The sequence below is a fragment of the Dendronephthya gigantea genome, unplaced genomic scaffold (genome assembly GCF_004324835.1).
Source record: "Dendronephthya gigantea isolate DGI-Jeju-01 unplaced genomic scaffold, DenGig_1.0 000169F, whole genome shotgun sequence".
NCBI classification, from domain to species: Eukaryota; Metazoa; Cnidaria; class Anthozoa; order Malacalcyonacea; family Nephtheidae; genus Dendronephthya; species Dendronephthya gigantea.
This window is the reverse complement of record NW_021163179.1, coordinates 1-27,884: the sequence shown is the minus strand read 5'-3', so window position 1 is coordinate 27,884 and position 27,884 is coordinate 1. Positions and strand designations below refer to the sequence as shown.

The following is a 27,884-nucleotide window of genomic DNA, read 5'->3' as shown; positions in this document are numbered from 1 at the left end:
TGAAAAATAAAAGAATGTTCCAAGTTTCACACTGGAAATTTTTTCAAGTAAAGAAGTTACATATAAAGATAGGTTTTTCAGTAAACTAGCAAAGTAAGGGGATATGTTTTTGCACCACCTAGTAGTACTATTAATGAATTAATTAATTAAAATCCTGTGTTACATGCTCCAAATTATTTTTCCTAGTATTAATTTTTTAAATCCAAAATCTGCAGACTCAAGTTATAATGTTATATTATATCATGCTGACTGGACTTGAAGTATGTCAAGTCATAGTCAAGTACCAGTACATCAATTTGCCAATTAGAATTACCAGTTTTTAAAAAATTTTTATCATTGCTCGCTGTCATCGCCTCATTGTGGCTTCAACTTCACTGAATACTTCATTTAAGTTACTCAATAAGAATTCACCATCCATCCGCTGAAGCACATTGGTGGCTTGAATTTTAATACATTCTCGTCTGGACCATCAACGCTCAGGATTATATACCTGTCTTTCAGTCTGCAGTGGCAAAAGGATAAGACACTTCTGTATTACACTTAGTATAATATACACACTATACTTGAGAAAATTGAGAAATATGGCTTCCAAATATTGATTTTGGCTTCGGTGAATGTTAATAATGAATGTTGCCTTGTTGGTGTTTATGGTGATGGTCACGTTTCCAGGTTGATTTCAAATGCTATCAACATTGGTCCAACAAAATGTGGTGTGAAAATACGACGTAATTGCTGATGATGACCGGAAGACATTTTACGGAAAAATAGATATCACCTCCCCGTTTTACCAAAAGAAAGACAACATAACATAAGTCAACATATAAAAACTCACTTCGTTTTGACTTGCAAAGCCTCAGCTGTTGCAGGAATCCTCTTGTCTCTATCTGTAACCAGTTCAATCCCAATGTAGAATCCTTTACCTCTGGAAAAATAAATATTGAAAATGTGTAGTGATTTGTGATGCAGCTACCATCAAAATATGAAAAATGCTTCTTGGTTGAACTATTAAAATCGTGACGAGGAGCTTTTCTGATCCGTTTCTCAATGGCAAGCATTTTTGGCGAATTTCCTACTACAATGGCTATAAACGGTCACGATTAACCGTGGTGACACATCTCTCACTTATAGGATGAACTTGTGCCCCGCATACCTGACATCTCCTATGAGTGGATGGACTTTCTGTAATTCCTTGAGATGTTTTAACATGAAGTTTCCAACTTCCAAAGCATTTTTTGCAACCCTTCTTCTTCAATGACATCCAACACTGCATGAGCGACTTCGCATGATACTGGATTGCCACCAAACTGGAACGAAATTAACTCTATTACTCCCCCTTCAATCCTGAATATCCATTGGAGGTCGGTTATTCTTTGCGGGAGCATTGAGGTCATTATGGGTCGCATAAAGGAGGTCTAACTACCCCTACCGTATTGAAGTAGGTCGCACCAGTTGAACCGAACGAGTCTGCTATTTCTTGTGTAGTTACGACCAGAGAAATGGGATGACCATTGGCAATCGGTTTACCCATTGTGACAATATCAGGAACAACATCTGCGTGGAAAAAATGAGTATTTACAACAAGGATGTGAACTAAAATATCAAAAAAGAAAAGCCTTACCTTGTCCTTCAAAGACCCAGAAATTATCACCGATCCTTCCAAATCCTGTCTGAACCTCGTCAGCGATGCAAACCCCCCCTGCCTCTCGAATATGTCTATACAGAAACAGCATAAACGTAGAGTGAATTTCTAGAGAATATCATATATTTCGTTCCAATGTAATATTACACAATTTGTATTTTACTTGAACGAATGTTTAAGAAAACCATCAGGAAAGATAATCTGTCCTCCACATCCTTGTGCTGATTCGACTAGAAACGCAGCCACCTGTATGGATTTAAAATTTAAAAATTTAGTACAGGAACTTCTTCCAAGCGTAAACATGTTAAACCATTTCTTTCTGTTCAACCACGCTGATAATGGTTTTGTGCAATGCAACAATGCGCTTACCTTCCGGCCGTTTTTTTGAGCATTTTCCACCGTTTCGTTTACTTCATTAGCATATTTCACGCCCGTTTCTTCCGTGTACCCTCGGTATTTACCTCGGTAGGGGTCTGGGGTTGTGACGACATGAACGTAATCCTTATCACAAGTTTTGTTCATCTGTTTTTGTTTATATGCAGATAACTCCATTAGCAGACTCGTGTGTCCGTGGTAAGCACTGAAACAAAGGGTCACAGATACACCAACATAAGTTATGTCTTTGTGCTTTACGCATCCAAAGGAGAATTTTCCTGAGTGGAAACTAGCCTTAATTACATGCATACTTGTCTAAAACAACGATGTCCTCGTGTCCCGTATGTATTCTAGCCATTCGTAGCGCGAGGTCGTTCGCTTCTGATCTAAAAAAACCAACTGTAGTTAGTAGCAGAATTGCCCAATCACAGACTGTCCAAGAAAAGTAAGCCTAAAATTACCCCCTTTTTACGCTATTGCAGTTACTTTTCCCAGTACGGCAGTACCTACCCAGTACAAGTGAAGAAGCAGACTTTAAGTTTTCAGGTAATTTAGCAAGAATTCTCTCAGCATATTGAACAATACTGTCGTGTAGAAATCGATTGTTTGTGTTGAGTTGTTTCATCTGATTGTCACAGGCTCTTATAACATGTGGATGACAGTGGCCAACTGTAAAAAAGCACAAACTTCACCATGATTTTCTCTTAAGAAAGCTCATTGTTAGAGACATGCAAAGGGCACTTGAATTGAAGAAAAATAGTATTAGGATGGACTGATTAAAGACAGGACTAAACTGACTAATTACAAAGAAGAAAAACGCTCAGGTTAATGCAATATTGATATAAACAGGATGGAGCAATGTTGTGCTGCCCACATTGTTCAGAGTTGTCATCAACATTGAACAATATTGTTGACACTGAATCGGGTGTAACAATATTGTTCAATGTTCATAACAACCCTGAACAATGTGGGCAGCACAACATTGCTCCATCCTGTTCATATCAACATCCATCAATCTGGGTGTTTTTAGTTGCGTACATTAAAAGTGAGCATGTTGGAGAGTTTTCTTTATTAATAATTTCTATGTCATACAACATAAAGTATTCTGAAAGTTCTTTGCTCAAAATTGTGACAACCCCCCCCCCCCCTTATAACCGACTATATCAAATACCCTTTCCTATGTAGAGATAAAACCATGTACTGATTCATATTAAAATCATGTACTGATTATAATTCTATACTTACCATGTGTAACATTATTGACACAATCTAGATATCTATTGCCTTGCTCATCATATAAATATGTGCCGAGACCTCTGACAATCTTTATAGGGTTATTTTGATAGTGAATTGCACAAGCTTTGCTAAAAATGAAATAGTAGATGATCATTCATTACGACCTCTAGAGTATAAGTTGCAGAAAGATCTAGTTGGGAAAAAAGACAAGTTGCATACCCAATTAAATTGTGTCTTAATCTGATAGTTTCATCTTTTGGGAGTGCTTCTTTGCATTCCACGGGTGCAGTTGATAAGTTTGCATTGATCTAATACAATTGATAGAAATGATACATTACCGCACATTGGCAAGAGATTCACCAATTGGCAACATTTTTTATTTGCAATTTATCATTATTTTTGTCATCAATAGACTACAACCAGAACTTAACACTATAAAAGGAATATGTTTAGGCACTGTTGCTTATACATTGCTTATAATTATATTCTATTTTTCAAAATCTCTACCAAAGAATGTGAGAAAAATTGCATTCTTGAGACTGTACATTTTAAAAATATTTCTCAGAGCATACCCCTTTGGCTTTGTCTTGCCCGTGGGATTTTTCTTTCTTACATTTTTAATTATAAGCGACTATATCACAGGAAGAGGAAAAACTACAAGTACATCTGTCAACTCCTATGTTTAACCTACGCTTCAACCATTAACTCGATCATTTTAAAATAATGGATAACAAAATGCGTACGCGGGTAAATACCAGACTAGGTTCATCGTTCAGTTGCTAAACCGCCAGTACCGGCGGGGTTTCCACCGGGTCAACAAACAAAACATTCCTTGAAACGGGTCACATGAGAATGTCAAAGCAAGTGACGCTGCACTTATTCGTATATTAAGAACATATTACGATAATAATATTTCGATAAAAATGCTAGGATTTACATATGTTTACATATATTGTGGCTACCAGACTGCTTTTCATAGAAAGTCGTTCAATGTCAACGATCCATCTTATCTGTTACGCAAGGCGAAAAATAATTGCATGACAACTGTCGTACCTGTGAAGACCAGCTTACGAAGTCCAAGCCTTTTCTGGGCTTATTATTTACACCGTGAAGCAAAATTGTAGAAAAGGGCAGCACAGAAAACATTCTTAATACAAAAATTTCCACTGCCGTCGACGGGAAATGTAGTATTACTTGTCTTTTGACTTTTGCGGTGTTTATCAAATTGGCCACATCACTGAATGCGTTCTGAATGCGGCGGAAGTAAATTATTATACTCAAGAGAAAATTTGCATAGAAAACCGGTTTCTCCCGTTTTACCACCGGTCGTTAGCACAGTTGTTGATAAGTTGTTGATTATCGCGGTAAATCAGCGTTGCACTCACTTCTCACTGTGTGGTGAAATTAGTGTTGTGTGATTTTTAACTTTTTATCATTTATAGACCCGGATTTATGGACTCAGAATTTATAAATTTCATTATCACGGGAAAGTACACGGGGATTTAAATCATTTAATATAATAAACCAACGTCGTTTAATTAATAAACAATAATAATTATGCAACGTTTGCATACTTAACTTGGAATCTATTATTGTTTGTATGCAATCTACAAGAATATAATGATAGCTTAAAATTTATTTGATTTCAGAAAATAAATATCGTTTAGAAAGTAAATTTGCGTCGCGTTGCCAATTCGCGTGATCGCGTCCTGTTTGTGTGGGTCTAAATTAATCTCTTACCTCGGCGATAGAGCTTACCTAAATTAGAGCGTCTGAAAGAGCTTACTAAAATTAGTAAAACTGCCAAGTTTGGCTGCGAATTGTTGTAAATTTCCGAAAATATAGCCATGCGAAGTTCACGAATTTTGTATGGTTTTGTAATACGGCCGGAGTGTGTAACTAATCTAGTTACAAAGTATACAAAATATGCCATCTTCGCATGGCTATATTTTCCGTATTTTACAAAACTTCGCACCCAAACTTTGCATTTGCACTACACGGCTAAAAACTCATCAGGTTGTTGCATCAACATCGAACAATGTTGTGCTGCCCATATTGTTCAGAGTTGTTATCAACTTGGAACAATATTGTTACACCCGATTCAGTTCCAACAATATTGTTCCAAGTTGATAACAACTCTGAACAATGTGGGCAGCACAACATTGTTCGATGTTGTTCATATCAATGTTGCATCAACCTGAGCGTTTTTAGGCGTGTAATTTAACATCGCTTCATCGTGGCTTCAACTTCACTCAATACTTCATTTAAGTTACTCAATAAGAATTCACCGTCCATCCGGCTGAAGCACATTGGTGGCTTGAATTTTAATACATTCTCATCTGGACCATCAACGCTCAGGATTATATACCTGTCTTTCAGTCTGTGATTTGAAAAAGATAAATTATATGTACTATGAGATACACACTATTTTTATATACACATTAAGAAATATGGCTTCTATATACTAAATCTTGATTTTAGCTTTCGATGGTCAATATCATGGTCTTGTATTGTTCGTTAATTTCAAATATTATCAACGTCGGTCCGACAAATCGTGGTTTTAAAATACGACTTGATGATGAAGGATTTTGGCAGCAAAGTATAGATGTGGATATTCGATAATAAAGATAGCATAGACTACAACTGTTGAACTTAAAATTATGATATGAAAACTCACTTTGTTTTCACTTGATAGGCCTCCGTTTTTGCAGGAATTTTCTTATCTCTGTCCGTGACGAGTTCAATCCCAATGTAGAATCCCTTACCTCTGGAAAAGGAAATATCGAAAATGTTGCAATTATCGTAACGTATGACTTAGGACTGAGGTTAACTTAGTATTGTGATGCCGCTACAGGCAGCTATTACAATGCATGTTTCCACATGTTTCCCCTTTCTACACATCTCTGATTTACGGTTTATGTCTCTATACCTGACATCTCCTATGAGTGGATGGACTTTCTGTAATTCCTTGAGATGTTTTAACATGAAGTTTCCAACTTCCAAAGCATTTTTTTGCAACCCCTCTTCTTCAATGACATCCAACACTGCATGAGCGACTTCGCATGATACTGGATTGCCAGCATACTGGAACAAAATTAACTCGTATTACCCCCGTTCAACCCTAAATGGCCATTGAATGTCGGTTGTTCTTTGCGGGTGCCCTGAGATCATTTTAGTCTCGCACAGAAGAAGGGTTTAAGTACTCTACCGTATTGATGTACGTTGCACCAGTCGAACTGAACGAATCTGCTATTTCTCGTGTAGTTACGACGAGAGAAGTGGGATGACCATTTGCAATAGGTTTACCCATCGTGACAATATCAGGAACAACATCTGCGAGGAAAAAATTATTTACAAAACATGCAACAAAGATATAAACTAAAAATATTAAAAAGAAAACCTTACCTTGTCCTTCAAAGACCCAGAAATTATCACCGATCCTTCCAAATCCTGTCTGAACTTCGTCAGCGATACAAACCCCCCTGCCTCTCGAATATGTCTACAGAAAACATAAACGTAGAGTGAATTTCTATGTAAACTGATTGGGTCGAAAGGTATAGAATAGTATTATATAATTTGTATTTTACTTGAACGAATGTTTAAGAAAACCATCAGGAAAGATAATCTGTCCTCCACATCCTTGTGCTGATTCGACTAGAAACGCAGCCACCTGTATGGATTTAGAATTTAAAAATTTAGTACAGAAACTTCTTCCAAGCGTGAACATATCAAACCATTACTTTCTGTTCAACCACGCTGACAACGGTTTTGTGCAATGTGACAATACGCTTACCTTCCGGCCGTTTTTTTGAGCATTTTCCACCGTTTCCTTTACTTCATTAGCATATTTCACGCCCGTCTCTTCCGAATACCCTCGGTATTTGCCGCGGTAGGGGTCTGGGGTTGTGACGACATGCACGTAATCCTTATCACAAGTTTTGTTCATCTGCTTTAGTTTGTACATAGATAATTCCATTAACGCACTCGTGTGACCGTGGTATGCACTGAAACACAGGAGCACGGGTAAGCCATAGAAGTTTTGTTTTTTGGTGTGCTTTACGCATGATTGTTTGTTTACAGAGCAACTAAATGAGAGCAACACACCCCCCCCCCCCGCCCACCGCCTTGAACCGATGAGCAAACAAGCCTATTTCGTCGGATCCAATCAGATCCATTCACTTCTGATGGATGTGTTATAGCCTGTCGACGTGCAATGTATATAGGGACAGATCACAGATAATCAACTAAAGTAAATGCAGTACTGCTCTAAATAACACATTCGTACATTCCATAAGTTATAGGAAAATTGCATCCGAAAAAAATTAATAGTTTCAACAGGCCTAACAGCAAACATACTTGTCTAAAACAACGATGTCCTCGTGTCCCGTATACATTTTAGCCAATAGTAACGCGAGGTCGTTTGCCTCTGATCTAAAATAAAAGTTGGATGAAAAGCTTTGTTACCTTGGCTGTGTAGTATACTATCAGCTTTAAATTTTCTGATACTTTAACACTTCTGGCACCCCTGATCTCAACTGGTTCCCAGTACCTACCCAGTACAAGTGAAGAAGCAGACTTTAAGTTTTTCAGGTAATTTAGCAAGAATTCTCTTACATTGAACAATAGACCAATTGCGAAACTTAGTAACCGCGCCTTCGCTCAACATGGAAACGAGGCTTATTATGCAAAAAACAATATTTGTATTTTTTGCAGTACAAAGCTATCCGCCGAGTTATATGCCGTTTTTCGCCTTTGTTTTACATATTTTTCGATACCTTTCAGCTCGGTTTCATCGTTGTTATCATAGTTTTCAGGTTAGGAAGTTTTGCCTTTCAATTGAGGCGTTTTTGTGGTGTTTTCATTAATCTTTTCGACTGCTTTCGTCGGGGAAATATAGAAAAGGCCGACACAAACTCAGGTAAAAGTTTAGTTTTTCCAAACTATTTCGTCTCAAGTTTTGAAAATGTATTTCATTTTTCTCCCTCTTATTTGTGCAAAATTTGGCGATATATATTTGGTGCAAAATCTATGTTTTTTATGTCAAAAATTATTGAAAAGTCACGATCGAACAAACCACCATGTTCACATTTCTCATCTAAAATTTTTATACAAATTTTATCGATCGATAAGATGTAATTTGACAGCAATTTTACAGCTCAGCAAAAAAAAAATAGTAGAAATCTGTTGACAAAAACTATAACAGATGAAATAAGCAACGGAGTTTTATGTTTATTTTCCCTGTGTATATAGACTACAGTACATGTGATGTGATGAACTCTTCAACTTGGCACACATGCATGACATGGATAGTAAAATATTTATAACCAAGACATAATATCATTGTCTATTTTGAATTGCCATTTGAATATTCCTTTTCCCGCAATAACATACTATAAAGGTAGCCACAATGCGAGCTGCAGCGTTTTTTAAGATACACCTTTACATGATGGGAAAGCCGAAAGCGAAAAAATTTAAACCGGAGTTCGCAAGTGTTTTTCCGTTTACGATGGTGAACGGAATCCTTTCCCTTTCAAGTATTCCTGGTTAACCCTTATTAAACATCTATTGCATGGTAGTAGATAGAAGAATAGTGTTTTGTTCTAACAAAATGCAGAATTCAGATGCAAACTCAGATGCATTCGAATTCGACTTTTATAAAATTCGGCCTTCAGGCTGGCATGCAAGCTATGCATCGTCTCTACTTTATTAAAACGAATATAAACAAAAACATTTCAGTCAGTTACTTTTGACCATTTTAACAGTATTACTGTGGTATAAAGAAAAAAAATACAGTGATATTTGTGAATAAATTTGGATAAATGAAGCCATTTCAGTCATCAGGTTTGAAAATTATATAATCTGACTGTCACTTTTCAATAATTTTTGACATAAAAAACATAGATTTTGCACCAAATATATATCGCCAAATTTTGCACAAATAAGAGGGAGAAAAATGAAATACATTTTCAAAACTTGACACGAAATAGTTTGGAAAAACTAAATTTTTACCTGAGTTTGTGTCGGCCTTTTCTATACTTCCCCGACGAAAGCAGCCGAAAAGATTAATGAAAACACCACAAAAACGCCTCAATTGAAAGGCAAAATTTCCTAACCTGAGAACTATGATAACAACGATGAAACCAAGCTGAAAGGTATCGAAAAATATGTAAAACAAAGGCGAAAAACGGCATATAACTCGGCGAATAGCTTTGTACTACAAAAAATACAAATATTGTTTTTTGCATAATAAGCCTCGTTTCCATGTTGAGCGAAGGCGCGGTTACTAAGTTTCGCAATTGGTCTATACTGTCATGTAGAAATCGATTGTTTGTGTTGAGTTGTTTCATCTGGTTGTCGCACGCTCTTATTACATGTGGATGACAGTGGCCAACTGTAAAAAAGCGCAAACTTTACTATGATTTTCTCTTAACAAAATTCATTGTAGGGGCCTGCAAACTGTAAAAGGCACTTAGATTGAAGAAAGTTTTTTTAGACTCATTACAGATAGGGCTTGTTATGATTAGAGCTTATTGAAGTGATCATGATTTGAGAGGATTTAATAGGCTTACATACTAGGGGTGGTTTTATAGAGAGGAGAGCTCATTTCAGAGTATGAACAAGCATAGCCAAGGTACAGGCTAATCCCTCTTTAATAAAACAGAAAATGTTTTACCTATGTCATTGTATGCAAAGTTTCAGTGGTGATTATATGATTTCATACTTACCATGTGTAACATTATTGACACAATCTAGATATCTATTGCCTTGCTCATCATATAAATATGTGCCAAGACCTCTGACTATCTTCATAGGGTCATCCTGATAATGAATTGCACAAGCTTTGCTAAAAAATCCAAAATTGTAATCGACTACTTAATCGTCTACTCACATTATTGTGTAGTAAACTCAGCTGGTATGTTGGTGCGAGAAGATTTACTTGGGAAAAAGACAAGTAACATACCCAATTAAATCATGTCTTAGTCTGATAGTTTCATCTCTTGGGAGTGCTTCTTTGCATTCCTCAGGTCCTATTGATGAGTTTGTGTTGGTCTACATGTGTGCACAAATCATGTTACCACAATAATGGTAGTGATCAAAAAAGCATTTTCTACTGCACATTGCACAAATAGTAGAAATAATGATACATTATTGCACACTGGCAAGGGATTCAATCAATAGACAAAATTTTGGCGGCGGGGTTTCCTCCAGGAACAAAAACCAAAAAAAATTTACAGGGGTCATATAAGAAAGTCAGGACAAGTGAGCTAGTGAAATCATACCAGCAGAAGTGACGGCTATGTACGTATTTGTATAGTATATATTTTAACATATTACGATAATCATATTTCGATAAAAATACCAGGATTTATATAATTATATGCATGTTTAAATATACTGCGGTAGCAGACTGCTTTTCATAGAAAGTCGTTCAACGTCAAACGCTCGATTCCATATTACGCAAGCCGACAAATAAAATCATCAATTGTCGTACCTGTGAAGGCCAGCTTAGAAAGTCCGAGACTTTTTTCGGCGTATTATTTACACCGTGAAGCAAAACTGTAGAAATGGGCAGCAAAGAAAACATTTTCAATCAAAAATTTCCTCTGACGCTGGTTATTCAGTATTAATATTACTTTTTGCCGAACGCCAACGGAACGGAAGTGAATTATTTCTGGGTACAGTCCGTAGGTGATTAGCACAGTAAATTAGTCTTGGACTGTTTGGTGACTGGTTAGTTTATAGTGTGGTCACAGTGTCAGTGTGGTGTGGGGAGGCTATGATTTATACCGCAACAGTTCTACGAGGAGGCTATGATTTATACCGACAAATGACAATGCAATTGCAGGGTTTGAGCGCGGACATTCCGGACAAACAGACAGCTAATCAAGAAGAAATGCATAATTACAGGTACTCCCAAGTTCACCAAGGTGAATCTGTATGTAGTAAATATTCTGTCTTTACAGACTTCTGTTTCCCAATAAAAAGGCTTTTTTAAAAAAAATTTAGAGCTGGTTGACTAAATTCTAAAAGTCGAAAGAAAAATGATCGTGTCCGAATGTTTGACTCTATAAAAATACCTTCATACATTTACAATTTACCATTATTTCCACCACCACCATACCACCACATTTCCGAGAATTTAGCGACACGGGGGGATTAGTGTTGCTTTTCAAGGCGGTACATTCGAGTACACGTGGTTCACACAGACATCAATGGATCACAATGGATATAATTATCATATCCATTAGGATAACATTTACTGATTTACATGAAGTATTGAAATATTTTTAAAAAATTAACACAGCATTTGAGATTTTTTAAAGGAATTTTGTTTTTTAGTGCAATTTTATGTTGGTTGGTCGTACAGATCTCTGGAAGTCGCAAAGTAAAGGTTATATGTTAAAATGAGTGAGAGATTGAAGGCGATCAAAGAAAAATCTAAACTAAGAAGACAGCTACTGGCGCCAATAGTAAGGACAATGTGATGATAATAATTTGTACAAAGCGTGCATCCCATGTGATCAGATTGTGATCAGATCGGCAATTTTTGCTCAGTGCCAGCATGTTTAAAAAGCAGATCGGCGGACCTTTAACCCTAAATTCACTACAAAAAATCCCATTTCAGGTTCAAATTATAATAATGCCAGAATTTTTATCCCGAAATTTGATGAACTTTTATTTTTAGAGGCCTATGTGTTTACCTCAGTTTATAATATCATACTTTTGAACCGATGAACTTATATTTCCCCAAATGCCAAAACCGCTGCTAAGCCGATAAAATACACAGTGACTAAATGACCAGCAGCTTGCTAAATATAAAACATGTTGTTTACAATTGGTTTTAGCTGCCAGTCAATTAGTCGCGGGGGATAAAATATCTATTTACCAGCATGTGAACAATTGTGCTAGTATACATGGGCAAGGATAGCAACCTCACATTAAAGATTTTGTGCATAGGTTGCATATATTGCACTCCAGCGTGTAAAAGTTTTTTCATCAACAAACTGCATTCTTTCAACTGTGTTCTAACTGATTAATGTGTCAGATATTTTAATTGTTGTTTTAAACTTCATAGCTTGGTGCTAGCGATACTGACGGTATTGGTCAGGTTCTGGGAAACAAGTCGGACGTTGTTGCCAAACCTGATGTGAAACCAAAAGGTCAGACTAAAGCTCCAGAAAAGAAGACTAAGGAGGAATCTTCATCATCAAAAAGGAAAGCTGTTGAGGCATTTGAACTTCCTGGTATTCAGGCTGAAACATCTCCCAAGGTAAACCATGGCTTAATTTTTAATCATCATACAGTGGTGAAAAGAGGCATTAATGGATTATAGACAGAACAAAAATAAAAATCTTTGCCACCAACCCTGCCAATTAACAAATATATAATCATAAGTGTAGATGTGATAGTAATTAAGTCTACCTGCATATTATAAATCTAGTTTATTATAAATCAACCAGGTTGTGACACCAGAAGAGAAAGCACCGCCAAAGAAGAAGCCAAAGAAAGAGGTACAATGTAGTCTATCCTTAACACTTTTGCATTTAAGGGGGACATAAAAATCTATTTTTTTGTTGCTTGGAATTAGAATGCCTGCAGTATATACCCAATTATACACAATTTCAATCCCACCTAGGGGCCTACTAAGGTAACTTTACCAAAGTAATGGATGAAAATATTCCTTTCGGGTATAAAATCCTTATAACAACAAATTCACTTCACAGCTATTTAAAGTTCATTTCATCTTCATTGAAGTCTGAACATTTTTTCCAGTATGCAGATGAGGATGATTATTCTGAGGGAGAATTTGAGGAAATGCAAGAGGCATTTTATAAAGACTCAAGTACTTTCTTAAAGGTGTTTTTGTTAGCTTCCAATTTGCAACACAAATTGCAAGTGACTGTGTTCATCTGTTTGGTTTTTCATTTCTTGTATATCCTTTATTTCTACAGGGTACCCAAAGTGCAAACCCTCACAACGATTATTGTCAGCACTTTGTAGATACTGGACAGCGACCCCAGAACTTTATTCGTGATGTTGGTAAGCAGTCAACAATCAGTTGGCATGAACATACTATATTACAAAACCTTTTACCCATCAGCATTGCCCCAATGTCCTTTATTATAAGAACATACTAGATATCTTTTTTAGGAAAAACAGGACACCTGTAATATATTGATTATGAAAGTATTCAAAGTCCCAATGGGGAGTTTGAATCCTGAACTATGGCTTGTCTTCTTGAAAAACTCTGTGTGTTCTACAATGCTTTTTTGCAATTGCAATGAAAAACATGATTATTATTGAAGAAAATTATTCCTGAAAAGATATTTTTAAGTGTTTCGGTAAGATAGTGGCCTTTTTAAATGGAAAGATTGTGTCATCTCATGATTAGGTTTGGCTGATCGTTTCGAAGAATATCCCAAACTTAAAGAGCTTATTAGACTGAAGGTAACAACTTAAATTTTGTGCATCGTAGGTATGTAAACATACCAGATTTCTGAGGATAAATGCGATTCAATATGAAATATGAAGATGGGGCTTTACTTTTGTTAAACAGGATGAAATTATTGCCAAGAGAGCTACGCCACCAATGTAAGTTGCCGTATCAATGAGTATACTATATTGTGAGCTTAATAATCTCTCAGACTGATCAGCAGAACTGTGGTAGCATGTCTGAAAACAGGTCAAAATCTATTCCTTGAGTATTATGTTCATCAGATACTCGAGGATATATGTACGCTTAGCGTACCTATTTTAAGGGATTCGAAAAATTCCTCAACTCTTGGACAAAATTGGGGTTTTCAAATTTGTCCATATTCGTATTGCTACATTAGGTATTTGCAATGTAATCTTGAAACATTTGATCTACGAGAGTTGGAGTGTAAGTTTGACGCCATATTAGTTGATCCACCTTTGGAAGAATACCAGCGTCGAGGCTCTGGAATCTCGCACAACTGGCGGCCATGGACCTGGGAAGAGGTATAGGCACTCTATATATAATACTATGGTAATAATACGGCGTCTGATGCATGGTACTCCAGGAGAAATATAGTGAAATACAAAACAAAACAACCTTTCTGTTGTTTCTCAACCATCCTTTGTCATCTTTCTGTTGCTAGTAAAAAACTGTAAATTTGCGGTCGTGGGCTTTAGATATTTATTGCAAGATAACTCTCACAAACAATTACGTACGACTCATAAATAAAAACACATACTTTAGCTTCTCGCCTTTTTAGTATAACACCCTAGCTGTGTATTAGGAAACCTACAGTAACTTTGATGGCGTAAATTAATTTGTCATTTCAAAACAGATTATGAAACTAGAAATTGAAGAAATAGCCGCACAGAGATCTTTCATTTTCTTATGGTGTGGCTCGCATGAGGGATTGATTGAAGGTCGAAAGGTACACATTTAGTTGAAAAATATACGAAATATTCGTGACATGGCCAAGTTTTCGAACAATTTAAATTGAAAAATATCAACTCGAACATTTAGTGTCTTCGCAAGTGGGGTTTTCGTCGTTGCGAGGACATTTGCTGGATCAAAACAAACAAGAAAAATCCCGGAAATGTGAAATTCCTAGAACCGAATGCGATATTTCAACACACGAAAGAACATTGCTTGATGGGGATCAAGGGAACGGTTCGAAGAAGTACTGATTTTGACTTTATCCACGCCAATGTGGACATTGACCTTATCATTACTGAAGAGGTATGTATTCCCCCTCACTCCCCCCCCCCCCTGTGCACATAAAGATACATAAGCCACATGGTACAGCATTATTGTCAGTTGTGTGAATGCGCGTTGGTATTCTATATTTGAACAATATACATTTAACCCAATTACATTTTGACTGTTGTTTTCGCATTCTTTAGCCACCAATAGAGAGCACGGAAAAACCCGAAGAAATCTTTCATATTATTGAACATTTTTGTTTGGGAAGAAGACGTCTTCATTTGTTCGGTAATGACAGCACTTTACGACCAGGTGAATAAATGAATTTTAAAAAAGAATGTTATGAGCAATGGTCTTCATAAAGCCTGCAATCCTCCAGGAGAAAGGTTGAAGACTCTCAAAAAGGCATCGCTTTTAATGGAAAGAATTGCCTATATTTAACACAACTATTTAGTATATAATATTGAGAGATGGATGCATTTTGGATGTAGTACAAAGTTTTATTCGTGAACTTATATTGTTGTGGATATTCCTGAGCCTCGTACTCACGCAACAAAGAGCTATGCCTATGGTTTATGCATTATTCCATTTTGTTAGGTTGGTTAACAGTCGGTCAAGACCTTTCCAGTTCAAATTTCTCCAGCGAAACTTATAACTCGTATTTCAACAGCACACCGACCGACTACCTCGTCGGCGACACGCCGGAAATCGAGAATCTCCGACCGAAGTCCCCGAAGGCAAAGAACAAAGGGGATGGCGGGAAAGGTCGCGGGGGACCTGGTGGTCCCGCGTGGTCGACACGCGGTATGCGGGGAATCGGGGGACGCGGAGGTATCGGAGGAAGGGGAGGGTTAACTAGGGGTATCGGGTTTTCTATCCGTGGTAACCGTGGGTTAAGCAGAGGTGGATTTCCGACGCGATGAATGGAGTTTATTATAAAAAAACACGTTTTATATAGTTTTCTTTTTCCGTAATTCTTTAGCGAATAAAGAACAATACTAAAGGATAATTTTTTCTAATTATAGACAGGCTAGGCTTAATAAATAACAACGTCATATGATAAATATTTCGATTCTTGTCAGGACACGTATGCCGGTGACGGTGTTGTAATTGCAAATTTCTATTTTAATCATTCCATCAAATTTAAAGCAAGGATTAAAGAATTGTAATCACTGGGAATCTGGGGCCGGTTGTTCGAAAGGCGTTTAGCTTAAACAGTAGATAAGTTAGAAATGGAAAAACCAATTTATCTATTTATTGAACAACTGATCTGAAATATTTCGATGTAAATAGTTTCATTGTAAATGCATAAGATGCAGGTTCAATTCAATTCAATTTAATTTCAATTTAATAAATAAATTTACCACATACTTACAGAACACACAAAAAGAAACCATAGGGACTTATGAGGATATTTGACTTTTTCCATATACGAAACACTTTAATAAATACATACATTAAATCAATATACAAAACACTTTAATACATACATTGATTACACTTCAGGTTCATTCAGAAGATGTATGAGAGTATTTTTAAACTTTGGCTTATCCACCGTTTAAGCTAAACGCCTTTCGAACTGAACAACCGGCCCCTGAACATTACTTGGAACAACAGTTCCATCGTCAGCATCGAACAATTTGTGCAGAAATTCAGTAGCACTTTTAACATAATATATTTAGAAATATGTAAGTAAAGACTAAAGAATGTGATTTATTGTGTCGACTGGCGATAGAAATACACTAGCTAGCACATGCATGTCCTTTTAACATTTGCTAGATATATTGACTTATTGTCTCATGATATGGTCAATCAGTAAAAGGTCAATAACAAAATAAAAGCAGCCGGTTTAGGCATGTCATTAGGCATGTCTTTCGGAATAATAAGAATTTTCCGGAAAAAAACATTACTCATTAGGGCCATTTATACAAGGCAAAATAAGTCGCGACTTATTTAAGACGCGAGCTGGTATAAGTAGTTAGATAATTTCTTCGCGTCTTAATTCCGTATTTGTTGGCACTCCATGTATCTCTTGTTTTTGCTGGAGTTTTGCTCTTTATGGTGTCATATATTGTCCGCCATTTCTGATTTTTTCGGCCGTGTTCACAAGATGCGAACAAGCATTTATATCGTTTATCGACGAGGTCGCGTCTTATTTAAGTCGCGTTTTAAATAAGTCGCGACTTATTTTTCCCTGTATAAACGGCCTATAGTTGTCTCGTTTCAAGACATTCATTTAAGGTAACAAAAAATAATTTTCGAAATAAAAAGATAAGATAAAGAGCTATTTTGTATTTCTTTCTCACACGTCAAGTCTCTCGTCAACGAGAGCTGTTAAAGCTATAGTATAGATCGATGTATACAACATATAACCAGGCAAATCTTTGCACTTTTCCCTTCCCACTATTTATTTTCCCCCTTTTCCTAACCTAAACTATTATTTTAAACTCCCTCTCAGTTGTATATTTATTTTGGTGTCATTCATGCAGCAAAAACATTCACAGCATTTTGAATACCTACACGAAATTAAATCTTCTTTTATGGCACTGAAATAATCTGACCGATTGTGTAATCGAGGCCATCCAATGTCATACATTCAATCAAGGTCAGCTCATGTGATCACTTTCAGTCGGGCAGGTCAAGACACGCGACGCCGACGTGCATATGTTGTCTTTCGTACCCATTGTTTTCTATACGTGCCCTTTCATGCTTTAATTTTTTGACTGCATGATACTCCCTGTGGTCAGAAAGGCAACCAGTATAGCTATATGTCAACAGTAGTGATATACAATCAAAACTTTCAAGCCTCTGTTGAGGCAAGATGCAATGAAACTGCAATCACACATAATCAAAAATATATGGTAAGTTCACTGAGGCAATTTATATACTGACCTTCATTCTTTTTCATCTTTTTTTTTCATTGTAGTTTTATGCAACTTTAATTCAATAATTTTTATAATTGTCTTCTTTCCTTTCAAGACATATACAAAGTTTCCGACACTGGCAATTTTCGTTATTGCTCGGCAACTATAGGGAACGGTTCCAAGACCGTTTTTAACAATAACAGCTATTTCACTTTTTTCACGCCAGGACTGAGACGATCACGAGAAATCCTACTTAGCCTGATAAATTGTTTTTGATAAGTTGTTTCGACCGAGTCAAGCGTCATATGATAGGCCTACTGTCCAATTAAAATGCTTCATTTTATAGCAACGTAAAGATTAAATTTATCAGTCGTGATATTCCGGCATTTACCGGCGGATACTACATTCTGCCATCGATCCTTTTGCCCAACACTCTCCTCGTATTCACCGCTAGAGTGGTGGCTATTAATTTCTGCAGTCTGCTTCACAACAGCGGCAATAATGTTTCCACAATGAAGGAAATTTCTTTCAAAATGACAACCATCATATTCAGTCTTAATAGGATACATTGTGCATTCTTTTCAAAAGTTCTTTGTCTCTCTCTTTTGTTATTGTTACCCCCCAATGAGGACAGTCATTTGCGAATAAGTTGTGGAAACCCTGAATTGCGGCAATTATATACGTATACGCCGCCACGCAACTCGCGAGATTTATAGGCAAAGAAACAAGCGGGAAAATGTAATTTTGATTTGCCCTACCTCTCCCTGGTCATTTCTGGTCCACCTTTTGCATAATAAATCCTATACGTGTGGAAAATGTGTGAGGTGACCATAGGTCAAATATATAAATCAATAACAGGTATCTTCCATGCATTGAAGGAATAGAGAGAGTATAAAAGATCGTTATCTGAATCATTGCGCGGAAAGAAAAAATGGAGGAGGTGATTGTTCCCTTGGAACGGTTATATGCAAGGGTTGAGACGTACTTCAGAATAACTGAAACCATTAATGAAAGCCAAAACGAAGGACGAGGTATAATAGAAGAATTAAAAGATCTTAAAGACGCATTGATCAAATACGGGAAAGAAATAAAAGAAACCATCAACTCGCTGGAGAATAATCTTGGATGTGTGACAGCATTGGAGGAAAAGGCAAGAACTTTGGAGGAGAATGAAAAACAATATATACAGCAAATTGCCGAACTTGAGGGTGAAATTTTTGAGCAAGATAAAAAGATTGATCATTTGAAAAACGAGGTGAAAGAATTAAAAACCGGTCTACAAGCAACGCAGGGCGAACTAGCGGGGTTAAGGAATTCTCTTCAGACTGGTCAGACTGCCTTTGAATTCGAAAGAGATCTTGCAACCTACATCTATCCAAATGGTAAAAAATTCGGATATCAGAAAATATTTACGAATTTGAAAGATTGGCTGGAGATGGAAAAGGAGACACCACAAGGAAGGAAAGCAAACAAGAAATGGGATGATTTACAGAAGAAGACGTTTTCATGGACGGATGAACATGAAAAAGTGTTTTTCAAACTTCTCGACTTCAGGAAGAAATTTGCGCATCCGCTAGTTGATCGTGAGGCGATTAAAACCCAGATTCCTGACGACTTCAATGATGAAGAAAAAAAGTGCATTCAAGATATAATTCGCATGACTGAAAAGGTTAACGAGCTAATGAAAGCAGAAGGTAATTTAGAAGATTGAGAAATATCTACAATCGAATGAGAATTTAATTAAATGGCATTGGGCCTCCAAAAATGATTTTGGCTCAACACCCTCCAAATCTGTCTAAAAGAAAATTTATTCAATTATTCACAAAATATTTTCGGCGTTAATTCAGTTTCATTGATATTTGGAAAATAAATAATCAATTAAGCGTAACTGATTATAAGAATTTCATAGACTGAAAATTATCAGTTGTCAACAACGAACATTTCGTGAGGTAAATCGATAGCGAATTAGCGAATCATGTTGGGGCGTAATACTAATATACTATTTGAAAAGATGAAAACATCGGCGAAATTGCCGAGAAAATAAACTATGTATTTTTGAACCAACTATGTATGTACTGACTTCTAACTACGTAACTATGTATTTTTAAAATCTTGAGCGGATATTCGACGCCGATAGGGTAGTGGCCCTTCTATTCTGGGTCTTCAGAATTTTATTAGTAGATGTCATAATGACGTTGAATCCAGAATGCCAAACATTTTACTTTTATATTAACACTTTTCTGAAATCTAATTGCTAATAACGAAGGGCGAGCAATTTGTATTTTGTAATCGAGAGTCAATAGATTTTGTTGAAAATAGCCTGTCCATGGAAAAAAAAATAGACAAAAATACGGCTTACCGTGTTTTCTACTCTATCTCTAAATTTAAAGTGCACTTCTTAATCGACTCGCATCTTTACTCCTCCCCAAACGTTTTAATTCATATAAACAACTGACCGATATCTAAGTTTTGTTAACGCTTTTATTCCTGACATTTAAAGTATGAATAGGATTGCGGACCATGGCCAGAAAATTCGGACATAATTAACATTCTACTTCCGCCTAAATTTGCATATGGTGTCAAAATAGTTGACCTGCATCTAAGAACGAAAGGGGACTTATAGGCTCATTAATATCATTACCGAGACGTAAGCCTAAGCAAAACCGCTGCTTCCTACTGGTTGCTGCTTTTAAATTTGCATGTTTAGGGAAAATGCATGTGTGTTATTGGTTGTGACGAAAGGGAACGAAATCCTAAATAATTCAATGTCGATATATGCATGTCTTTTGTACGGATCAAGTCAAAACGGGTCTTTCAAACTGATAGCTAGATAAATGCATTTATATGGTAGGGAAGAAATACGCAAATATTTATCGTGGCAAGATTGGAATAGAAGATGCGTTCCCCTAACGCTCTTGTCAGATAGATATAGAATGTAGTGTGACTGAATGACCTCGTAAATGTATAATATACATGTATAGAGTTTATTAGTCGGTGTTTTACAGACCTCGATCAATAATCTGGTCACAGCCACAAGGGAAAAAGCACATACCGCAAATCAGGAATATTTTTTAGATCAATAATTTACTGAATTTCATCTCTGAAAATCAGTGGCTTAGCCAGACTGGCGATTTAGTCCTGCTATGGAAATTTTATTAACATTATTCATTTCTTTAGAAATTCATTGTTTTCACTGTCAACACCAAAATATCAGCATAGTGGGACTAAATTGTCAGGCTGACTACGCCACGAATTAAAATCATTTGCATTTAAGAATTGCTTCACTGCCTATACAACAAACAACAAGTGTGAAAGTGACCATGGAGAACGAAATTGTTGATTTAAATGTCCTATATGTGAACTTAAACAATATATTTCAAGTTTTGTTTACCATCTACATACCTACCGCTACTTTACCGCTTTTTAATGTTCGTATATTGTGTTATGAATATTGTGTTCGGTATGGTGAAAGACTGTATACCTATCCAAATGACAAATGTCATTCCATAATACTGTTCATATTAAAAGTCCCAAAGGCATAATAACGATGGAATATTTGTTGACTAGCTGGCAATAATACAATTTGACTTAAAACGTCTTTCGAGAAATAACGGGGGAAATTTGTAGTCATGCAGATGACAACCGTCAACCAAAGGAATGGCTGCCAATTAGCATCATATCATAAGTTCATAGGAAACAATCTGCATACAAAAGTTGTTTTATAGGTTGCATTAGCATATGCACAGACATAGCGAATAAGATCTCGGGATTTTGACGAAAGAACGTTGCATAAATGAATATTAGTACGCTTTCGTCCTTAGATGCAGGTCAACTAATAAAGCTTCGCGAGTTTATAGTAAACTGTAATGTGCACAGTACTAAACGCTATAAATACAGCTTTAGGTGGTCGATTATAATTTGCCTTAATTGCTCGTTGCAGAGAAAGTTAATCTTAATATTTTGAGACAGTATTTCAAAATGTTTTATCAGTATTCGTCCTGCATTTTCAAAACAAAGTTTTGGTCATTTATCACGTTGAATACCATATAAAACGAAAACCGTAATAGCGTACAAATAAAATAAAAATGCAGAGCCGACATAAACCTTTACCAGCAAAATATTACCTCAGGATCTTTAATATGACACGAATTACAAGAAACAACCAGGGCAAATTGCAAAGATGCAATGGTTTTCCTTAATTTTGCGAAATTTAAGAATGCGCAATATAATTTTTAGTTCTGCAAACGAATAATATTTGAACAGATATGCAAATTTGCTACGGCAATCTGCATATTCCATGTCCGCAATTTCTGGCCATGGTTCATTCATTTTGGCTCCATAGAAAATTCCGGGTTCGGCCACGAGATTGTTTAGGTATATACTTGCTATATCCAGGGTATTTTCACTAGTTTGACTCAGTGGTTGGCCTTTGTTCAATTGCAGCTCTCTTTGCCGACAGCGAGGAACTCGTCGACGGCTCGGACCGTTTGGATGAGAAAAATGGAATTAGATTTCGCCCCTTTCTATCCGTGCACGTTATGTTAATCTCATCTTTTTCGTCGAGTTGAACGACAAACTTGTTTTCAAAATCTCCCGATCGAATACAGAAATCGTTTCCTTCCTGATCGTAAATAACGATCTCTGCATTCCTCCACGTCTCCTCTGATTCCGTGTCGAGTTTTGTGATCGTCGCTTGGAGTATTCGTCTGAGAGTTACGACAAGTGTCGGATCGTCTGCCTGTCCTTCGTTACCGCAATGCTTCACGATTAGTTTGCCAATGGTTCGCTTGCTAATGATCTCGACTGTCTCCTAGGTTGGTCAAAAGCGAAATAAAAAAAAGACGATTTCGCAACCAACCAGTGCCAGTCCATTTCTAATTTCTAATCTAAAATGATCTTGCATGCATATGGCAAGCAAATTATGCGACGTTTAATATAACTTTATGCAAGAGCTATAGCCTTGCTCGAAACTTTAAAATTACTCACTCTTGTATTTTTGAGGTTTTTATTCACAACCTTTATTAATACGTCTCATGCTAATTCTTGACCTTGTTCTAGAAACTGATTATTGAGAAATTTAGAAACGTCAGTTGTGAAATTTTGTGGTCGGAATTTGCATGCAACAATAAACAAGATGTTGCCAAGTCGACTTAAAACCGGCTAATCTAAGCCGTACGTAAGTTTCACTTGAAACCATCGAAATATCCGAAAGCAAGACCTCAAATTCAGGCGTAATGACACTGCTAACTCTGATTTCAACTAAAAACTGTTCCTAAATTCCAAAATTTGTAATGACTTGTACTGCACTGAAGTTATTGACAGACGAAAAGTTCAGATTGCATGCCATATATACTTTGAATATTTTTGAACTTAGTTTGGCATTAAATTACGATTACGACGCAGCCACGGTTTCGTCAATCTCATTGCCGCCGTAAACCATAAATATAGTAGATGAATATCATATTGTAAACTCGCTGAAATGTATAGTACTATCGAATATAGCTACCTGTCTAGAATACGGCTGCTCCTCTATAGAACTTTTGGAACTACTTATTCCCATTGTGATGTATCGTTCGGACTCCTTCAAGATGCATGCCCCAGATGACCTGCCAGTCACGTGTATTTATAATACTCTGTTTGAAAGAATCGTCTAAAGAGTCAAAACGTTTCGTCTTCAAATGCGACTTTTCAGTTTTGAACTACAATAACAGGCGGAATATTAAATAATGCATGCATAATAACTTTTCTCGGTGGGATACTTCGAGGAAACAGGAAACTGTGCAAAGAGAAAGGGAATAGACTTCCGGTAGATCAAATGATAGGGCTATATTTTCAGTTCTTCATTTCTAATAAACCAAATAAAGCATACTACTATTATCAAATGAAAGAAAATCCAGAGCACAGCGATGATAGAAAAACGATAGATTGTAGTTTGACCATGCAGTTTTACGATAAAAATAAAGACATGCAACATTATAGCTGTTTAATAATGTATTTCAGTAAATAATGAAACATGATCTCAAGGTTTGAACTATAATAAAGCTTTCGAATTCACTTCCAATGCTTTGAACAAACCACTTTCTCAAAACTAAAAATGAAAATAAGAGAATTTTTAAGGGGCAATCAAACATATATAATTCTTATTGCTAAGCTAGTGCGTATATATAGAGGTTATAAAAAGGGTCTTAATTTCGAGTGGAATTTTCACACTTCAAATTCAAGTCAGGAACAGTTGGCCTTATAGTTTAAAAAAAAACTATTGATATCGATACTAATTCTTACGTGCATGCATGACTCGGCATGTAACTAAAAAAGGCTGTTGAAATTAAATTTAGGATAACAACTGCCTAAAATACACAAAAACGGCTTCCGTTGACGTTTCGACCTGATAGCCTTCGTCATGCAGGAGCCTTCGTCAAGAAAACTAAACACAAAGTGGCACCGTGAATATGATTTCTTTTGAAAGTGAAGAGAGAATTGATGCTGTGTTTTGAAAATCGTTGTTTTGTGATCCGAACATTCAATTGTAAAATCTTAAAATCAGTGTGAAAGAATGCAGGAAGAATATTTAATAGTGTAGATACATCATGCATGCAAATAACTTCATATATACCATAAGACGACATGAAAGTTTTGCCTGTATACTGATTTGAATTAACCTTTAATTGTTAAACAACAAAAAAGCATTTCGCTTTAAAATATATATCATTATATAAAACATTGCTAAAATATTAAACCTTGGACATGTTTCGAAATCGAGTTGCCTTGCATGCATGTCGTTACAGGATTCAACTTTCAAGTCTGTTAGATTGTTAGGCTCTACTCAAGACTTTCCAGCGTCATATTCCAAGGTCGGTTCATGGTTTATGGCAGCTTTATGTTCCGAACGTAGCGAGCTATTCGACGAATTTGTGGTCCGTTTGAAAGGAGCACCTAGGCATGAAAATAAACTTCGCTTTTTTCTGTTAGTGCACGTTATGTTAATCTCATCTTTTTCGTCGAGTTGAACGACAAACTTGTTTTCAAAATCTCCCGATCGAATACAGAAATCGTTTCCTTCCTGGTCGTAAATAACGATCTCTGCATTCCTCCACGTTTCCTCTGATTCCGTGTCGAGTTTTGTGATCGTCGCTTGGAGTATTCGTCTCAGAGACACAACAAGTGTCGGGTCATCTGACTGTCCTTCGTTACCACAATGCTTCACGATTAGTTTGCCAATGGTGCGCTTGCTAATGATCTCGACTGTCTCCTAGGTTGGTCAAAAGCGAACTATTTGATAAAATTGCATTGGCTTTCGCAGAGGAGCGGCATGCACATGCATGCAAAAGTATTCGTAGCTCGTGTACACAGACAAAACCACCCGGTATTTTGTACGATTTCTTCAGAAGCACAAAAGAATGACTGCATGTGTGATCACAGAATCGAATAGAGAATTAATGCGGTTTCCAACGTTTTGCAGGTCATGAATGCATTCAAAAGATGACCTTGATCAACGTTTATGCATGTTTTGTCATTTTCACACATAGCCAATAGAATCGTAGTATGCACAAAAGATTGCAATTCGATAGGCTAACGTGTAAGAATGGCAGAAGACGATAATTCAATTAACCATCAACCTAAAATTCCTGTGTGGCTATCGAAATGCATGCATATAACTAGGCAATTACAAAATATGACGTTCGAAATCTGTAGAAGTAATTCGAAACATATAAAAGCTTCGCTTATATAAAACAACTTCTTGTATTTTTGGTGTATACGTAGATAAGTGAATCAAAACACACAATCCCTACCAACACTTCCTGTGCTGATTTGTCTTCTACGCAACTTTTGCCATGTCATTTATGAATTGGTGGAAATTTGCTTCGTAATAATAAACACGAAGCTACCACTATAAGTTGATTTGAAATTAGCCGATCAAAAATCGCATAAAACATTAAAATTCATATTTTTTGGCAAGCAGCAAAATTCAGGCTGGTATATGTTTCAGATAGACTGTACTATAAAGCTCTAGAAATACACTGGACAACTCTAATTTCAATCAAGAATTGTTTCTACGAATTCCAAACTACTATTTCTCCCTTATGAGAAAGAATTTATTCATCCACGCATTGTATTTCGAAATAGTGAACGTATATTTGCATGTTTTGCGATGCAGCCACGCTTCGGTTCATTTCCTGTAAACCGCTTGCTCGCTATATATTTCGATGCAAACTGTTATTCAACAGGCAATATAATTTTGCGAGCTTATCTGAACTGCGTAAATATTATAAAAAATATACCTGTCTCGAATATGACTGTTTTTCGATAGAATTATTCGCACCCATTGTGAAATGTCGTCAGAATGTCCGGTGTCCTTCAAAATGCATGCCTGCATGGTCCAGCTGACCTGCGCATGCCGGTCACGTGTTTTTCAACCTTGACACTTCGTTTGGGAGAGAACCTTCGAAGTACCAAAACGCTTTGTCTTTTAAAACAACTACTTTTTCTCGGAATAAAAGGTAGAATAAATAATGCGCAATAACGTTTCTCGGTAAGATTGTTCAAGGAAGCTAAAGAGAAAGGAAATAGACTTCCGGTAGATCATATGACTCGCTAATTTTTTTCTTAATTTTCGAAAAGTCAGACCATTAACAAACATCACAGATTAATAAAGTTTTGGTAATACAGCTATGATAGAATAGCTGTAGATTGTTTTACAAGTTTTAAAATAAAAATATAGACAAAATTATATTTAATCGGTTTCAACAGATACTGAATGAAACATGATCCATGCAAAAGTTTATGAAGCATCGCGTTCACTGCTTAAAACGAAGCATTTTCTCCGAATTTCACACTTTTCTTGGAAAATATTTGAGAGAAGAGGGACATTTTCCCAGCAAAGTGATTTTAATTCCAATCGTAACGCCTTCGACATGGTAAGTTCGCAAATTAAGACTCCTATATATAATGTAATTCCTCTTGTCGTAAATCATAACATGAAGCTTTTTTGAGAATCCAGCAAACCTTTCCTTCAATTTAAAACGCAGTTTGTAACCAACAATAACATATATCGTACTTTCGCTTTTATTCCGTTGCAAAATGTCTAAAAGTTATTTCGCCCATATAAAAACAAAAATATTTGTATACTTTCTTTACACCCAATTACAAATCATTTAAGGCAATGTGAGCTTCGCTGGCGTAAACTAGGCTTCGTTTTGAACCTTCATGAATGTACTGAGCTTAGTAAACGAAACCGCATCATTCCTTATTTCCTGAGGCATCGGCAGAAATCTGTATTAAATACTCTTCTTGTTAGCCTTAAACTACTGCAATCCTGAATGATATATATGTCATGAAAGGGCAAGAATTACTGAACATGCACGAACCTCCCTTGCTCATGGGCAATGGCTACTCGTTACATAGCCGATTTTATTTCGTATCTTTCACTTCTATCACATGTACAATTTGTGTTCCCTCATCAAGAGCCGCCAGTTTGGGGCGTTAATTTCCCTCTATTTTATAGTAGGCCATGCAGTATTTGATATATAAGCGGTAAGTTCTTGCTACATGCTATAATGGCTTGCGCTGCATTGAATAAGAGGCTGTGTAAATTCTTTCTCATACACCTGAAGTTTGAATCATCTTTTTTTAAAACTAACTTGAACAAGCTTTGCTATATGAACGAGTTGTTTTATTCCATCTGTATTTGGCAAGAGAGTGCGTAGAATTAAATCATAGCATGCATGCATTCATGTGGTCAGAAGACGAAGCGATTTTTTATAGTGTGTGAATGGCCCATGCAATTGTATGGCCAATGCAATAATCGTGCTATATACTACCGTATTTTCAATACATTTTACTCGGGAACCATTATATATAACCCATGCAAACATTACATGCAGCCGTTGGATTGAGGAATCTGTTATCAACAACATTGAACTTAAGGGTGTTCACTAAAATCATGATCAACGACAACGGTGAAGAGTGTCACTTAAAAATATAAAAAATCGCATTTGTATATAGGCCTATAATTATTGTATGAAAAGCAAAACTCTAGTTGGACTTGGGAAGTAATCAATATCAACTTATTTATTTCGTGATCCGCAATAAAGCC

General features: G+C 36.4%; 4 protein-coding genes, 1 long non-coding RNA gene and 1 pseudogene across 5 annotated transcripts; 2 read left to right on the top strand and 4 right to left on the bottom strand.

Annotated features, from left to right (window-relative positions):
• Nucleotide 1: 1 nt before the first annotated feature.
• LOC114537942 lies at nucleotides 2-4,500 on the bottom strand (annotated as a pseudogene).
• Nucleotides 4,501-4,882: 382 nt separating this feature from the next.
• LOC114537944 (ethanolamine-phosphate phospho-lyase-like) lies at nucleotides 4,883-11,436 on the bottom strand. Its single transcript, XM_028559060.1, is given in 12 exon segments — nucleotides 4,883-5,630; nucleotides 5,928-6,017; nucleotides 6,180-6,334; nucleotides 6,459-6,583; nucleotides 6,656-6,727; nucleotides 6,730-6,749; nucleotides 6,838-6,920; nucleotides 7,044-7,254; nucleotides 7,607-7,681; nucleotides 9,976-10,094; nucleotides 10,212-10,300; nucleotides 11,350-11,436. Coding segments are annotated over 9 exon segments (954 nt in total). The 5' UTR covers nucleotides 7,645-7,681; nucleotides 9,976-10,094; nucleotides 10,212-10,300; nucleotides 11,350-11,436; the 3' UTR covers nucleotides 4,883-5,470.
• A 132-nt stretch (nucleotides 11,437-11,568) lies between these two features.
• LOC114537907 (N6-adenosine-methyltransferase non-catalytic subunit-like) lies at nucleotides 11,569-16,206 on the top strand. Its single transcript, XM_028559026.1, has 12 exons — nucleotides 11,569-11,721; nucleotides 12,327-12,521; nucleotides 12,712-12,762; nucleotides 13,025-13,108; nucleotides 13,204-13,291; nucleotides 13,644-13,699; nucleotides 13,809-13,843; nucleotides 14,086-14,230; nucleotides 14,563-14,655; nucleotides 14,748-14,963; nucleotides 15,128-15,239; nucleotides 15,525-16,206. The coding sequence occupies exons 1-12, from the start codon at nucleotides 11,656-11,658 to the stop codon at nucleotides 15,848-15,850; spliced, it is 1,467 nt and encodes a 488-aa protein (XP_028414827.1). The 5' UTR covers nucleotides 11,569-11,655; the 3' UTR covers nucleotides 15,851-16,206.
• A 1,503-nt stretch (nucleotides 16,207-17,709) lies between these two features.
• On the top strand, nucleotides 17,710-20,182 carry LOC114537951. Its single transcript, XM_028559070.1, has 2 exons — nucleotides 17,710-17,788; nucleotides 18,670-20,182. The coding sequence occupies exon 2, from the start codon at nucleotides 18,723-18,725 to the stop codon at nucleotides 19,500-19,502; it is 780 nt and encodes a 259-aa protein (XP_028414871.1). The 5' UTR covers nucleotides 17,710-17,788; nucleotides 18,670-18,722; the 3' UTR covers nucleotides 19,503-20,182.
• A 2,129-nt stretch (nucleotides 20,183-22,311) lies between these two features.
• On the bottom strand, nucleotides 22,312-23,493 carry LOC114537931. The gene is made up of 2 exons (XR_003688654.1): nucleotides 23,298-23,493; nucleotides 22,312-22,601 (listed from the first exon to the last, which is right to left on the bottom strand). It is a non-coding gene; the product is annotated as an uncharacterized LOC114537931 (long non-coding RNA).
• A 1,027-nt stretch (nucleotides 23,494-24,520) lies between these two features.
• Nucleotides 24,521-26,153, bottom strand: LOC114537930. The gene is made up of 2 exons (XM_028559047.1): nucleotides 26,071-26,153; nucleotides 24,521-25,040 (listed from the first exon to the last, which is right to left on the bottom strand). The coding sequence occupies exons 1-2, from the start codon at nucleotides 26,113-26,115 to the stop codon at nucleotides 24,615-24,617; spliced, it is 471 nt and encodes a 156-aa protein (XP_028414848.1). The 5' UTR covers nucleotides 26,116-26,153; the 3' UTR covers nucleotides 24,521-24,614.
• Nucleotides 26,154-27,884: the final 1,731 nt, after the last annotated feature.